We start from the raw sequence: 15,634 nt of genomic DNA, 5'->3' as shown, positions 1-15,634 counted from the left end.
AATTAGGCCAACACAGTGGGGCTTTTCTGGCACCTAGGAAGGGGAATTAGGGACCCCCAACATCACTTCTGCCACCTACTGCGCTGCACATGCTCTTTGACAGATAGAACAGGACCCCCTCTGTGTCCTGAGGGTAAAAAGTGACCCCAAACTGGGGCCGGATCCATAGCACAGTGGTAGAGCGTTTGCCTTGCAAGCGGCTGACCCAGGACAGATGGTGGTTCGATTCCCGGTATTCCATGTGTTCCCTTGAGCCTGCCAGGAGTGATATCTGAGCGCAGAGCCAGGAGTAACTGCTGAGCATCATTGGGTGTGACCCCACTGTTGCAAGTCAGCCCCTGATGAGGTTGACTGATGGAGGGATGAGGATGAGGCCTTTCTCCTCCAGCTCGGACCACGCGTCTGTTCCCCTGTTTAGCCAGCGGTTCTGAGGATAATGCGGCGGGAAGAAAGCCAACAGGCAGTCAGGCTTGCAAAGAAAACAGCTCTTTATTCCGTGAAGAGGCCAAAGCCAAAAGGCCTAAGAATAAGCCTCAGGGAAAAAGCCCCTCACCTTCTACAGACCCTTGCTTTTATGCCCCAGAATCAGGTACCACCCAATGGTGGGAGCAGAATCAGGTACCACCCTAGGGTGGGAGCAGAATGCCAGGTCAAACCCTAGGGTAGGGCACAATCACCAATCAGGGTAGGGTCAGTAACATAATAATCCCATAAAAATGTTTACATTCATAACACCCCCCCCAAAAAAGTGACCCCAAACTGCTAGCAAGGAGGGAAAGTCCTGATAAGTATAGATCACAGTCTGCTGGCCACAGAGGACGGGCCACGTGTCCACTGACCACAGTTGCTGCCACTGCTACTGACACATGGCCCATCTGAGTGGAACTCACTGACCTCAACCGAGATTTCACACACCCAATAATCCCCTGTTGGGACTAGTCTCCCCACTGTAACCAGGAGCAGTCCCTTTGGGGACTATCCCTCTGTCCATCTGACCCTGTCACCCTCCTCTGGGGACTGTCCCCCTTCCTTGCCCAGTCTCTGACCCCGTCCCCCAACAGATGAGCCTTTTACCACACACTCTGGGCATGGGGAAGAGGCTGTGTGGGAGCATTGGGGGTCCCCTACGTAGGGAGAATGCAGAGCAAATTGGGCCATCAGACGTGGGGTGAGGGGTATGGAGAAGCTGTTCCTGTGTGTGGGAAGCTGACAGGCGCTGCTTCCGCCGTGGCTCCCAGCAGTGCTGCAGAAGCTGCCAGAACATTCTGGCACTCACTCACAGATCCCAGTGAGTCAGAGCAGAGACATTAGCCGGGGGAACAGCTGCCTGGACTACTTCTGTGGCCTTTGGGGGTTTCATGAGGGACGACAGCCCCAGGGCCTCCAGCCTCCCCAGGGCTCCTACCCCAGCATCAGCCAGCACCCCAAAACCAGGGAACCATCCCTGCCATTCCCACAGGGTTGGACGCACCTGCCAGGACGCAGAGTCCACCCCCTGCTGCACAATCTTCCCCTGGGCACAATCTTCCAGGAGTTGAGGCTCCTTGAGAAGGGCAGGAGAGGAGCCAGAGAGATAGCACGGAGATAGGGCATTTGCCTTGCATGCAGAAGGAAGGTAGTTCAAATCCCGGCATCCCATATGGTGCCTCAAGTCTGCCAGGAGTGATTTCTGAGCGTAGAGCCAGGAGGAACCCCTGAGTGCTGCTGGATGTGACCCAAAAACCAAAATAAGAAAACAAAAAAAAGGAGGGCAAGAGGGTGTGGACAGGGGGGTGGGCAGGAGGGGCTTGTGGATTCCACAGATTCCTGCTGGCCATGGGGCCAGTTAAAGCCTCTCTCTGGAGCCACAGTAATAGCACAGCAGGGTTTGCCTTGCACGAGACCAACATGAGTTCGATCCCCGGCATCCTATAGGGTCCCCTGAGAATTCCCAGGAGTGATTCCTGAGCACAGCGCCACGAGTAACAACTGAGTGCCACCGGTGTGGCCCAAAAACAAAACAAAAAAGAGTCCCCATGAATCCACTGCGGTTCCAGCAGATGCCCGCCTGCCGCCCTGGGAGAGTCTGGAAGGTTTCGAGTCATTGCTGGCAGGCAGCAGCTCACGGAATGTCCCAGGGAAGGTCAAAGGAACAGACCCAGGCCACTCCCTCCTTCCCTCCGTCTGGACACCTGCTTTGGCCACTGGCCTGGCCCAGTCTGTCCCCCGGACACAGCTGCCTCAGTAGGAGGACATGTACACATGTGTTTAGGGTTGGGGCTCAGCTACTCCCAACTTGGGTTCTGGGGGAATCTGTGGTGCCAGGGACTAAGGCGTGTGTGTCCTATATACAAAAGGCGCCCGGCTCCTGTGCCCTCTGCAAGGTCAACTCTCTCCTTTCAGCTTTCTTTTTTGTTTTTGGGCCAAACCGTGCAGTGCTCTGGGGTTCCTCCTGGCTTGTGCTCATAAATCACTCCTGGCAGGCTCGGGGGAACATATGAGATGCCGGGGATTGAACCGGGTCCGTCCCACTTTGGCCACATGCAAGGCAAACTCCCTACCACTCTGTTATTGCTCTCCCCAACTCAGCTTATTTTCTGAGCAGGGCCATGCCCAGGGGTGCTTAGAGCTCATTCCTGGAGGAGCTCGAGAAACCTATGTGGAGCTGGGGATGGTCTCGGTGTCAAAAGCGGCACCCTCCCTGCTGTCCCAACTCCACTGCCATCCCCTGGGAGTTCTTTTTACAGGGGCAAGGCATCCCCATGCCCAGAAGTGCAGGCCAGGGCATCATCCTGGGTGTGAGACTCCACGGACACTGGCAGAGACAGCAGGGCCTTGGGCTGACGGATGGGCAGAGACTGCTTGGGGCCTGGCTGGTGCTTCAGCTCTGAAATGTGTCTGCGGATGAAAGTGTTTGGGGGAGCACTCTGAGTGATGGGAGGACCGTGACCAAAGACAGTGGAAGGGCCAGTCCAGCCTTAGCAGAGGTGGAGACCGCACTGAACTCCCATGTCAGTGGAGAAGGCTCAGGAAACTCTGGGCCCCCTCACTGCCCGTCGCACAGACTCAACTCTTCAAATCTGGGAACCACAAATGTGTGCTGCCAGAAACTAACCCAGACGTCTTCAAACTTTTTAAACAGGGGGCCAGTTCACTGTCCCTCAGACCATTGGAGAGTCTGACTATAGTAAAAACAAAACTTATGAACGAATTCTTATGCACACTGCATATATCTTATTTTGCAATGAAGAAACAAAACAGATAAAAATACAATAAGTGGCCTGTGGGCCAGTTTGAGGACCACTGCTCTAACCTGTTAGTTTTGGAGCCAGTTCTTTTCTTTTTAATCTTATTGATTTATTTTTGGTTTTGGGGCCACACCCAGTGGCACTCAGGGGTTATTCCTGGTTCTAAACTCAGAAATTGCTCCTGGCAGGCTCAGGGGACCATACAGGAGGATTCAGGGTTTCGAACCTGGGTCCGTCCAGGGTCGGCTCCATGCAAGGCAAACGCCCTACTACTGTGCTATCTTTCCAGATCCTGGAGGCAGTTCTGGCCTTTGACAGTTCAGGGAACTTTCAGATCTGGGTCCCCAACACAAACAAACACACACACACACACACATATACACACATGTACTCACACACAAACACACACTCACAGTTTGGTCTCTGGCACCCCAAAGGCCCCCCCAGCCCCTCAGGAGTGATCCCTAAATATGGAGCCAGGAATAAGCTCCGAGCATTGCTCTGTGTGGCTCCACAACAAAGAACAGCCGCAGAAAGTGGGTGTAGCTCATACCCAGGGAGCCATGGTGAGAAGTACTTCCTCGAACCCGGTGCAGGGGTGGAGTGACACGGGTGCATACCAACCGAGGGGCACACCCAGAACCAGGCTCCCCCAGCAGGGCTGGAAGTAACCTCAAGCATGGAGTATGGCCAGTGTATGTAGAAATTTGTAGAATTGGGGCCAGCGGTAGGGCGTTTACCTTGCAAATGACCGGGACAGACCTGAGTTCGATCCTAGGCATCCCATATGGTCCCGGAGCCTGCCAAGAGCACAGAGCCAGGAGGAACCCTTGAGTGCCGCCAGGTGTGACCCAAAAACGAATTTGTAGAATCCCTCGCTGCAGTCACTGCATTATCTAGATGCAAGGTTGCCGGGCTTCTGCAGGTTACCTGCAGTAAGCTGCAAGTCTGCCTGCTCCTCGGCTGCATGGCTGCATGCTGCAGAGGCCCAAGGCTGCAAGGGCCCGGTGCTGCAAAACTGGGAGGAACACATGAGGCCAGACTGCCAGGTGGGGCTTGTGCCCTCCCAGGGACTCCAACATGTAGCCCCCATCGGCAGGTCCATTTCTGGTCACTATCATGGTCCCTCCTACAATTGTCTAATTTTTTCCATTTTTGTCTTTTTGGGTCACATCCAGAAACCCTCCGGGGTTCCTCCTAGCTCTACGCTCAGAAATCGCTCCTGGCTTGGGGAACCATAGGGGATGTCGGGGATCGAACCCAGGTCCATCCTGGGCCAGCTGCGTGCAAGGCTAACACCCTACCACTGTGCGACCGCTCGGGCTTTTTTTCCCTTTTATACTTGTCATAACAAGGGGCATGTTCAGGGAAAACTGTCATTACAGTGGGGGGATACATAGGGGCATGCCCAAATCCAACTGCCATACATCAGCAGGCGTCACCCCACAACTAGCCCCTGTAAGACTGACCAGTTGGTGGGAGGACCTTCCAGGTGCAGCATCAAGCACAGCCCACTAGGGAGCACTGGCAGCCCCTACAGCAGAGCCCATGCCCGATGCCCGCGGTGTGAATCTCCAGGAGCACCCACCACCCTTAGGCCCAGGGCAGAGCAGGTAACACCCAGCCCAGCTCTGGATAACCAGGTCGGTCACCGGACCATCTGCCCCACACCTGCCCCCCCCCCTTTTTTTGGTTTTTGGGCCACACCCGTTTGACGCTCAGGGGTTACTCCTGGCTATGCGCTCAGAAATCGCCCCTGGCTTGGGGGGTCCATATGGGACACCGGGGGATCGAACCTCAGTCCGTCCTATGCTAGCGCTTGCAAGGCAGACACCTTACCTCTAGCGCCACCTTCCCGGCCCATATATCCACCCCTCTTAACCCCCGGATAGGTACTGTGGTTCGCAGACTCCTCTTGGGCACCCCCACTTTCTGTGTACCCCTTCACTTTTGCCACAAGTGTGGGAGCCTGGTCCATGCCATCTTGTTCCCAGACCCAGGGTGGGTAAAGCTGTAGGCATGAGTCTGGAGGCCCTGGGACAGTCGAGGGGACAGGTCAGGGTTCTTGGATCTGGTCCTTCCTAGACAGGAAAGAAGGGAGAGAAAGGGGTGCAGGGTTGAGGGGAGGGATGACTGCAGCCACCGAGTCTCGGGTTACAGAAGTGCTCTTCACTGTTTTTGGATTTTGGGGCCCACCTGGAGGTGCTCAGAGGCCACTCCTGGCTCTGCTCAAGAATCACTCTAGGGGGGCCGGGTAGGTGGCGCTGGAGGTAAGGTGTCTGCCTTGCAAGCGCTAGCCAAGGAAGGACCTCGGTTCGATCCCCCGGCGTCCCATATGGTTCCCCCAAGCCAGGGGCGATTTCTGAGCACATAGCCAGGAGTAACCCCTGAGCATCAAACGGGTGTGGCCCAAAAACCAAAAAAAAAAAAAAAAAAAAAAAAAGAATCACTCTAGGGCCCGGCGGTTGCCTTGCAAGCAGCTGATCCAGGACCAAAGGTGGTTGGTTCGAATCCCGGTGTCCCATATGGTCCCCCGTGCCTGCCAGGAGCTATTTCTGAGCAGACAGCCAGGAGTAACCCCTGAGCACTGCTGGGTGTGGCCCAAAAACCAAAAAAAAAAAAAAAAAAAGAATCACTCTAGTGGGGCGGAGGGATAGCACAGTGGTAGGGAGTTTGCCTTGCATGCTGCCGACCCAGGAAGGACCTAGATTCAATTCCCAGCATCCCATATGGTCCCCCAAGCCAGGAGCAATCCCTGAGCACTGCAATGTGTGGCCCAAGAGAACAAAAACAAAACAACAACAAAAAGTATCACTCTTGGTGGGCTCGGGGACCATTTGGGATGGCAGGGATCTAACCCAGGTCAGCTGTGAATAGGGCAAACGTCTTCCCCACAGTGCTATCTCCCCCCACCACACACTTCCCCAGCTCATTTAAGAGAAGAGGTGACACTGTAGCAGTGTCACAGAGCTGTGGAGCTGTGGTGCTTTGCCGGGGCTTGCCTACTGAGTGACCTGGTGTACTGGGAACTCAGCCGGGAACCACATCCCCTGTTTCCCCCAAATGGGCAGGAAACCAATTAGTGGCAATTAGTGTCGGCTGTTGCCACAGCACAGCAGGGGGGCAATGGTCTGGCCCTGATACCCAAAAGGGCCCAAGTTCAGCCGGGAGTGATCCATGAGCAGTCAGGAGTCAGCCCTGAGCACTGGCCGGTGTGGGCCCCTAACCAAACCAAATCAAAGAGGCGCCCCAGGAGGGCAAGAAACCCGGAAGGCGATCTGCCCACATGCCCTTGGGTACGGGGGTCAGGAACCAGGCAGAACCCATGGCCGGGAGCACTCACAAGCCTGAGTGTTGAGGGAGGGGATCTTCGCCTTCCCTGGGCGGATGGGGGGATGGACAGTGACCTGAGACAGAGTGTGCATGTGTGTCTGTGCGTACGCGTGTCCCAGGGCAGTCTTGTCCCCGACAGGAAACATGCAGTGGGGGGCCGGGCGGTGGCGCTCGAGGTAAGGTGCCTGCCTTACCTGAGCTAGCCTAGGAGACGGACCGAGGTTCGATCCCCCGGCGTCCCATATGGTCCCCCAAGCCAGGAGCGACTTCTGAGCGCATAGCCAGGAGTAACCCCTGAGCGTCACCGGGTGTGGCCCAAAAACCAAAAAAAAACAAACAAAAAAAAACATGCAGTGGACACGTCCCACCCTACGTTAAAGCTTCTCTTTATTTCTTTATGGGGCCGGCGTGGCGTCACGTCAGTGGCGTGGGGACTCTCGGCCCGAGGACGGCTGGGGCAGGCGCTGGCCGGCCAGCTGCGTGTTCACGTCTAGGAAGGTGTACGGCGTGTACTCGTGGTGCTGCAGGTTCCGGTACTTGCTGTTGTCGAAGGGCTCCGGGGGGGCCGCGGCGGGGGCCGGCTCTGCGGGGAGAGGAGACCCGTTAAGGAGGCACACAGGGTGGCAGGCAAAGGCAGGGGGTGGGGGGAAGACTCAGTGAGGAACATGAAGGAATTAGCTGCAGAGAAGGAATGGTTATTAGCACAGTGCTGCAGGTCTTGAGCCCCCAAAAACTGTCTCAATGAGGTGGAAGTTACTTGAAGACCAGGAGGCAGGAACCATGCCGGCCCGGGTTTGACTCCGGCAACACATACACATATGGTCACCAAGCTCTGCCAGGAGTAAGCCCCGAGCATCGCCGGGTGTGACCCCCCAAACCAAGAGAAGTAATAAAGCTAAGAATTGGACGCTGCGAAGGCTAAGTCCTGCATGGGGGCCTTGCTGAAAACCAGTGTCCAAGGCCTGACAAGAGTGAGGGGCCATTAGGGGTCACTGCTTCCCACTTCCCCAGCCAGCAGCCCACCAAGGCCCACCCTATCCCTTGTTGCATCAAACAAGTGAAGCCTAGCTTTTTTTTTCTTTTCTTTTTTTTTTTTTTGGCCACACTCAGTGATGCTTAGGGGTTACTCCTGGCTTTGTGCTCAGAAATCACTCCTGGCAGGCTCGGGGGGACCATATAGGGTGCTGGGGATAGAACCCAGGTCTATCCTGGGTTAGCTACATGCAAGGCAAATGCCCTACCGCTTATGCCACCGCTCCAGCCCCAATGATGCCTAGTTTAAGGCACCGACGCTTCCCAGTGTCCACTCGAACCCGGCCAGGCCATTGTCTGAGCCAGGTGGGGAGGCTGCACCCCTTGGTCACCGTGGCCCCTATGCTCTGAGAAAGATTAGCAGATGTGGACCGTCTTCAGGGGTGTGTGTGACTAGGACCCCAAATCCCGGTTTCTTCTCCCAAGGGGTGGACGAGCGCGTGTTAGCGAGGACAGACAGTGCTAAGGAGCACCAGGGCAGGGCGAAAGTCAGAGAGACAAAAAGCAGTTGTGAGTTGCCAGGGTCCATCCAGCCTGGCAGCCTGCAAAATGGAGCAGCGCTCAGCATTCAGTGCTCCGGGGTGCCGTGTGGCCCCTGGCAAGTCCAAGATCAGTGGGAGGGCCGAGGGTGCCCAGTCTCTCCCCGTCCTCAGACACGGCCACCCCCAGGACTGTCGCTGGGGGAGAGGGGTGTACCCTGAGTGGTGGCCTGCGCTGTCCTGGGGCGTCTAGCCCCTGCTTCAGGCCCCAGCGTGGCCCCTGTTCCCGCGGAAATGTCTTCAGAGGAGGTGGGAACGGGCCTCGCGCCTGGTGTGGGCACTGGGCCACCCACACCCGCGACTCTGGCTGCCTTCTGCTCTCTGCCCAGGGAGGACGGCAGGGTCCCCGGAGGCTTCTGGGGGCCGGCGTGGTCCCCGGGTCCTCGCTGAGCTGTTTGTGGTCCCCTGAGTGCTGAGCCATGGGGTTGGGCATCTCTGCCCTCCCGGACGGCAGTGCCCCTTTTCACAGCCAGCGGCAGCTTCTCGGGGGTGCTGAGGTGTGGCGGGGAGGGGCCCGCTGCTGCCCCGTCTCGGGAGGCTGAGGATTTGGGGACCCTGCTTTTGTCTTGGCGGTCACCCTCCTCGTCAGACTCTGAGTCAGAGGAGCTGGAGGAAGATGAAGAGGAGGACGAGGATGAAGATGACGAAGTGTCCCGCCCGCGCCCCTGCAGGACTCCGGAGTTGGGCCGAAGGGGAGGCAGGTCTCTCTGTGGAAACGACACTGTGGTCTTGGCTGCCACCGTCCTGCTGCCTGCGGGCACAAACGATGGGTTTTTAGCCGGGGACCGTGGGGCCCTTCTGTGGCTCCTCTATGTCCGGGAACAGCAGAGAGAGGAACTTAACACAGAGCAGCTCAACTCAGAGCGAGCCCCAGTTCATGACGGTTACAGCGGGTGTCCCTGTCCAAAATGCCGGTGACAGTTGCCTGGATCGTCACAGACCTGAGGGTGTCTCTTGCAGGGATGGGCTGGGCCCATCCAGGGGAAAGCCCAGAACACAAGAACAACAGTGAGAAGTACTCATGGCATGGGACATGTTCTAGAATCGAGACGGAGGAGCTGGGCGGGCAGCACAGGGGTCACATGCTGGGTCCAGTCATCCTCCTCGGGGTCTGCTCTAGGTTAGCAGAGAGCACAGACCTCCTTGGAAGAGCACTGGACTCTGTCCAGGCAAAGCACACACACAGATATACATACGTGACACATACATAACGGAGATACCTATATCCATACAGAACACACACACGGGCCAGAGACAGGATGGTGGTGAGGGTGTTTGCCTTGCACATGGTGGAGCTGGATTTGATTCCAGGTCCCCCGAGCCTGCCAGGAATATTCCTGAGCACAGTAACCACCAAGCATCACCAGATGTGGCCCCCAAACAGAAACAAACAAAAACACCACAGACATACAGAACACAGACCCTTTGATGACTAAATGCCCTCACAGAGGTTGTGCTCAGTGTGTTAGGGCCAGGGGGGGACAGGACATAAAGATAATTTCTCAGGGCTGGAGTGATAGCACAGCAACAGGGCATTTGCCTTGCATACGGCCGACCTGGGATGGACCCGGGTTCGATTCCCGACATCCCATATGTCCCCCGAGCCTGCCAGGAGTGATTTTGAGCACAGAGCCAGGAGGAACCCAAGTGTTGCCATATTTCCCTAAGTCTGGGGGACAGCAGGGACCCCCACAGTAAGGTCGGGTGTTTCGTGTAAGGTTGTGGCCACCAGTCTCATACCCTGGGCCAAGCTGTCTGCAGGGAGCCAGAGTCCTCGTTGTGCACCAGCCTGAAACTCGGAGTCCACTAGAGTCCCCAGGTGGTCGAACCCCAGTGACCACTGGCACCAGGTGGGAGACCTGCCCATCGATGAGACCAGCTGTGACAGCCTAGGCACCCTCGGAGTGTGGCACCGCTCTGGAGCCGTAGGCTCAGGCATCGGCTCAGCCGCTCTGCTCAGGAAGAAGAATGTTCTCGAATACTGGCACCGGCCCAGGCCCGCATGAGTGAGGCTGTGTGCCCGTCCCTGGGGTCCAGCTGATTCACCACCAGCAGCCAAGACACCAGCCCTGGCCCATGGGGCACACAGGGACTGAACCGAGACAGCTCCCACTCGTCCTCACCACCTGCCCAAGGCCCAGACATGTGTCCTAGTGGCAGCTCTGTCCACTCCTGACCATCACCAGAACAGACTCACAATGCTCTGAGCAGACCAACGCCAAACAAAGGCAGGGTTCGGGGGAACGTGGACAGCAAGATACAACCACTGAGCAGGGAGAATATGAGGCCCAAAGGCTGGCCATTGGGCCATGCCCCATCAGCTATCAGCAGGAGGACATGGAGTATAGGGACAGTCGGGGGCTGGGGGAACGTGTGCGCAGAGTAGTGCTTGAAGGTGGCAAGTGAGCGCGGAGCCGACCTCTGTCCTGTCCATCTGCCACTAGGGTGCAGGAACATCACCCCATGTTCCTGCACTCACCCCGAGGTAATGTCACCCCATACTCCCGCACTCATCCCCAGGGAGAGAACCAAGCCTTTCAAGCCACATGGAATTCTCATGAGAATAAGGCAAACTTACCAAAAGTCCCATAAAAAGGTTGAAGGTTTGCAAACACGAACATTTTAAAACACGAACGTTTTAAAAGTTAAGGGCCAGGGCTGGAGAGATAGCACAGCAGTAAGGCATTTGTCTTGATGCAGCCAACCCGGGAGGGACCCGGTTTGATTCCCGGCATCCCATATGGTTCCCCAAGTCTGCCAGGGGTGATTTCTGAGTGTAGAGGCAGGAGTGGCCCCTGAACACCGATGGGTGTGGCCCAACAACCAATCGATCAATTAATCAATTAATAAAGTTAAAAAAAAAGTTAAGGGCCAGGGGCCGGAGTAATAGCACAGTGGTAGGATGTTTGCCTTTCACGTGGCTGACTCAGGACAGACCTGGGTTCAATTCCCGGCTTCCCATAAGGACCCCTGAGCCTGCTGGGAGTGATACCTGAGCACAGAGCCAGGAGGAACCCCTGAGCACTGCCGGATGTTGTTCCCCACAAAAAAAAAAAAAAAAAAAAAAAAAAAAAAAAAAAAAGGTTAACTTAGGTCTCACCAACGAAGATTAATTCATTAAATGCCAGGAGCCCAAGTGAGCTATAGGAATGAAAAATAGCCATTCCCTGAAGGATTTCAAACATGTCCTCATATGTTCAATTTCCTGTCATTGAAGGCAAGTGACACTGGCATGGGGGTGGTAGAAATAAAGAAAAGAGATGGAGTAACAGCACAGCAAAATAAGAAGGCTCTTGTCTTGCATGTGGCTCACCCAGGCACCCCAACTCCAGCACCTTATAAGGTCTCCTGAGCACTGCAGGAGTGACCCCCAAACAAAGCAAAACATCAACATGGGCAATAAAGATCACAGGGGCAGGGGGCCGGAGAAATAGCATGGAGGTAAGGCGTTTGCCTTTCATGCAGAAGGTCATTGGTTCGAATCCTGGCATCCCATAGGATCCCCCAAGCCTGCCAGGAGCAATTTCTGAGGGTAGAGCCAGGAGTAACCCCTGAGCGATGCCGGGTGCGACCCAAAAACCAAAAAATAAATAAAAAAGATCACAGGGGCTGTGGAAAGCTCTGGAAACAGTGCAGAGGTCATGCCTCACCCAGGGTCCTCAGAAACAGGGGCAGCGCTGTTCTGACCCTAGAAAGGCAGGGGACAACTGAGGGTGGGCCGAGGGGGACCTGGTGGCTAGGGCCATAGCTACCCCACAAAGTCACTGTGCTCCAAACCCCACAGCCTCACTTAGCCCCAACGGAGAAAACAGTAAGTGCACAGGCCAGGGGTAGGGGAATGGAGAGACAGCACAGTGGGGAGGACGTTTGCCTTGCACATAGCCAACCCGGGTTCAATCCCTGGCATCCTGTACAGTCCCCCAAGCCTGCCAGAAGTGATTCCTGAGTACAGAGCAAGGAGTGAGTCACCCAAAAACAATAAAAACAAAAACAGGAGCCAGAAGGATAGCACAGCAGTAGGGCGTTTGCCTTGATTGTCGTCAATCCAAGATGGATGGTGGTTCGAATCCAGGTATCCCATATGGTCCCCAGTGCCTACCAGGAGCAATTTCTGAGCACAGAGCCAGAAGTAACCCCTGAGCACCACCGGGTGTGGCTCCCCCATAAAAAAAAATAACAAAACCCACACATATGCAGGGCCCCCTCACCGCCTGAGCCCACTGTCATGGGCAGCCTACCCTGCCCTGTGGGAGAAGCTGGTGGCTCTTTCAGTCCAGCACTCCTTCCCTCTCTGTGTCTTACTTTTGGGCGGACTCTGCTTCTTGGAGCTTGGGGACTGTGCCCGGTCCGACTTCCCTGATTCTGCAGCGAGAGAAACCGTGGAAGCGAGTCCTCGAGTTCTGTGGGTGTCTAGAAGCGCCTGGAAGGAACAAGCACATGGGTATGTCTCAGAAGTGGCCACAGTGACGAACTCGCCAGCCAGCATCGCACATGGCACTTGCCGATTGTTGTTCTCAGCATGTCAGCAACATGGTGCTTCTGAAAATGCAAAATGTGCTGCAGCTTACAAAAAAAAATCCCTTTGAGACTGTTGGATAGGACAGAGGCGAAGGTGCTTGCCTTGCAATGTGGCCACCCTGGATTCGATCTCTGGCATTCCACATGGTCCCTTGAGCACCACCAGTGATCCCTGAACAGAGTCCTGCTAGGTGTGACCCAAAGAGGGGGGGGGGGATATTCCTCAGATCTAGGACAGCTGCTTTTTGGATATTTTGTTTGTTTTTGTTTTGGGGCCACACCTGGTGGCGATGCTCAGGGGCTACTCCTAGCTCTGCATTCAGAAATCACTCATAGCAGGTTCAGGGACCATATAGAATGCAAGGCATGGAACCCAGGTCAGCAGCATGTAAAGCAAATGCCCTACTGATGTGCTATAGCTCCGGTCCCTGGTTTGTTTTATTCGAGTCCCACTAGGCCATGCTCAGGACCTTATTACTCTGGGCTCTGCACTCAGAGATTTCTTCTGGTGGGGCTCTGGGACTATATGTGGTGCTGGGGACCGAATCCAGCCAAATTGACAGCACACAAGGGAAGGAAGGCCCTTCCCCACTGTCCTCTCTCTCTGACCCCTATTTGCACTTTTTCAAGCATTCTCCTGCACATCTGTTCATATGACTGCTGACGAATGATAGCCTATGAAATCTTCCTGTTATTTTAAACGTGGCTGTGGAGTGTCTTTAGATATCAGCAGGTGTGTGAAAAGAACGTTTCAGTTCTGTTTCTCATTTTACCAACGTCTTACATGAGTGATGTCACAACCAGCTGTTATTGCTAGAGTATCAAATAACAATAATTGTAGGAATAACTGACTTTTACCCTCATCAGCGTGGCTTCTTTGCATGTGTTTGTCCCACCTGGGTGGGAGGAACCTCTGGATAGACCCCGACCCTAACCTGTTCTCCACCCACGGGGGTGGTCCTACTCTTCCCAATAAAGTCTAAGGCTCAGGGGAGAGTTCCACAGCTAGCTAGCTAGCTTGCTTGCTGTTTGCTGCTTACTCACGGTAGAAGTTCCTGGACCTCAGGGCCAGAGAGATAGCACAGCGGTAAGGCATTTGCCTTAGATGCAGAAGGGCGGTGGTTTGAATCCTGGCATCCCATATGGTCCCCGGAGCCTGCCAGGAGCGATTTCTGAGCATAGAGCCAGGAGTAACCCCTGAGTGCTGCCGGATGTGACCAAAAAAACCATTTATATATAAAAAAAAAAAGTTCCAAAAAAAAAAAAAAAAAAAAAAAAAAGTTCCTGGACCTGTTACATCTCCTTAGATTGGTATGGACTATTTCCTGTGTCAGCTATGTACAGACCCGCATTCCCCAATCCACTCAAGATAGGAGGGGATTTATCTTCACCTGGCGTTGGCACAGGGAAGTGAATCCTGGACCATAATAACCTGTCAGAGTCCATCACTTTTGTACTAAAGTCTTTTCCAGAATCCTATTAAAAAAACACTACATCTGGGACTGGAGTGATAGCACAGCGGTAGTGCTTTTGCCTTGCACGCTGCCAACCCAGGTCACACCTGGGGGTTCTATCCCTGGCATGCCATAGGGTCCCCCAAGCCTGCCAAGAACGATTTCTGAGTGTGGAGCCAGGAGTAATCCCTGAGCTCCACCAGGTGTGGCTCCAAAAAAAAAATCAAAAATAAAAATCACATATAGGGGCTGCAACAGTAGTATGGTGGGGCGAGTTGGGTGCTGCTTGCCTTGCACATGACTGCTCTGGTACCACATATGGTTCTTGAGCCTGCCAGAAGGCAAACAAACAAAAACTCTTACAGAACTCCATTTAGCTATCAGGATGTTTTGTTGTTGCTGTTTTTTATTTGGGGGGGGGCTGGGAACAGCTGGCAGTGCTCAGGGGACCATATGTGGTGCCAGTCAGGGATGGAGCCTGGGTGGATCACACGTGCAAGTCTCTTTTTTTCTAAAATGTTTCCCTTTATTTGGACCATCTGCCCAGGAAAAGGCAGCAGGAGCATGTTCTGAAGCATGCAGACACACACACACACACAGTAACACACTCAAGGGCCAAATACACACACAGACACACACACTTCCTGTAAGATGCTCAAGGGCATGTCTACACACACACACACACACACACACACACACACAGTAACATGCTCAAGGGCCAAATACAAACACAGACACACACACACACACATCCTGTAAGATGCTCAAGGGCCTGTCTGTCACACACACACACACACACACACACACACAGTAACACGCTCAAGGGCCTGTCTGTCACACACACACACTGTAAGACGCTCAAGGGCCAAATACACACACACACACACATACTGTAAGACGCTCAAGGGCCAAATACACACACACTGTAAGACGCTCAAGGGCCTGTCTGTCTCATATCCCGGTGCCCGAGAATGCAGAAGCAGGGGTCCTGCCCGGCATACACGTAGGTGAGGTGGGGTGTTGGGGGGCATCCATCAAACCTACTCTGGGCCTGGAGCCTTGTGAGGCCTGACCAGTGTGGGGCCCCCTCCTTCCCCTTCCCTGCTCTCATCCTGGTGCATCTCGACCTCTGCTCCTGCTTCTTCTCCCACTCCCTTCCTTCCATTAGGGGCCAGAGTGCCGGTCCAGGGTCCTGCTGGGGTGCAGGGACCAGACCCCCCCCACCCCACCAGCTGTCAGTGTGCAACCCCAAAGAGCATCAAACACCAGGGAGGGCTCAGCCGTGATTCCAAGGAGCAGCCAGAATCAGAGGCTGAAACCCAGGAGCCACCAGGACTCCCAGCACCCCGGAGCTCCCGCAGCCCGAGCCCCCCAAACCCTGCCGGGTCTCGCCCACCTTGAGCGCCGCCGCCCGCCCTTGGCGCAGCAAGAGGAGCGCCGCCATGCTGGGGTCAGGTCACGGCCCGCTCGGGGTCACGGCCTGCGCATGCGCACCACGGACGGACCGAAGGCTGCGCGCACAGCCGCGAGA

The 15,634-nt window shown here is 55.1% G+C and overlaps 1 protein-coding gene across 1 annotated transcript; it reads right to left on the bottom strand.

Moving 5' to 3' along the window:
- Nucleotides 1–6,926: 6,926 nt before the first annotated feature.
- NDUFV3 (NADH:ubiquinone oxidoreductase subunit V3) lies at nt 6,927–15,634 on the bottom strand. Its single transcript, XM_049785454.1, has 3 exons — nt 15,500–15,634; nt 12,434–12,551; nt 6,927–7,143 (listed from the first exon to the last, which is right to left on the bottom strand). Exons 1-3 carry the CDS (start codon nt 15,545–15,547, stop codon nt 6,980–6,982), a joined length of 330 nt encoding a protein of 109 aa, XP_049641411.1. The 5' UTR covers nt 15,548–15,634; the 3' UTR covers nt 6,927–6,979.

The sequence above is a fragment of the Suncus etruscus genome, chromosome 13 (genome assembly GCF_024139225.1).
Source record: "Suncus etruscus isolate mSunEtr1 chromosome 13, mSunEtr1.pri.cur, whole genome shotgun sequence".
In the NCBI taxonomy this organism is placed as follows: Eukaryota; Metazoa; Chordata; class Mammalia; order Eulipotyphla; family Soricidae; genus Suncus; species Suncus etruscus.
The sequence above is the reverse complement of the archived record's forward strand: the minus strand, read 5'-3'. Positions and strand labels throughout refer to the sequence as shown.

Excerpts from the sequence above, each read along its gene's own strand:
- NDUFV3 (XM_049785454.1), bottom strand. The coding sequence starts at position 15,547 with ATGGCGGCGCTCCTCTTGCTGCGCCAAGGGCGGGCGGCGGCGCTCAAG. Across the intron at positions 12,552-15,499 it reads GGCGGGCGGCGGCGCTCAAG|GCGCTTCTAGACACCCACAG; the intron begins GTGGGCGAGACC and ends TGTTCCTTCCAG. Across the intron at positions 7,144-12,433 it reads GAAGCAGAGTCCGCCCAAAA|AGCCGGCCCCCGCCGCGGCC; the intron begins GTAAGACACAGA and ends CTCTCCCCGCAG.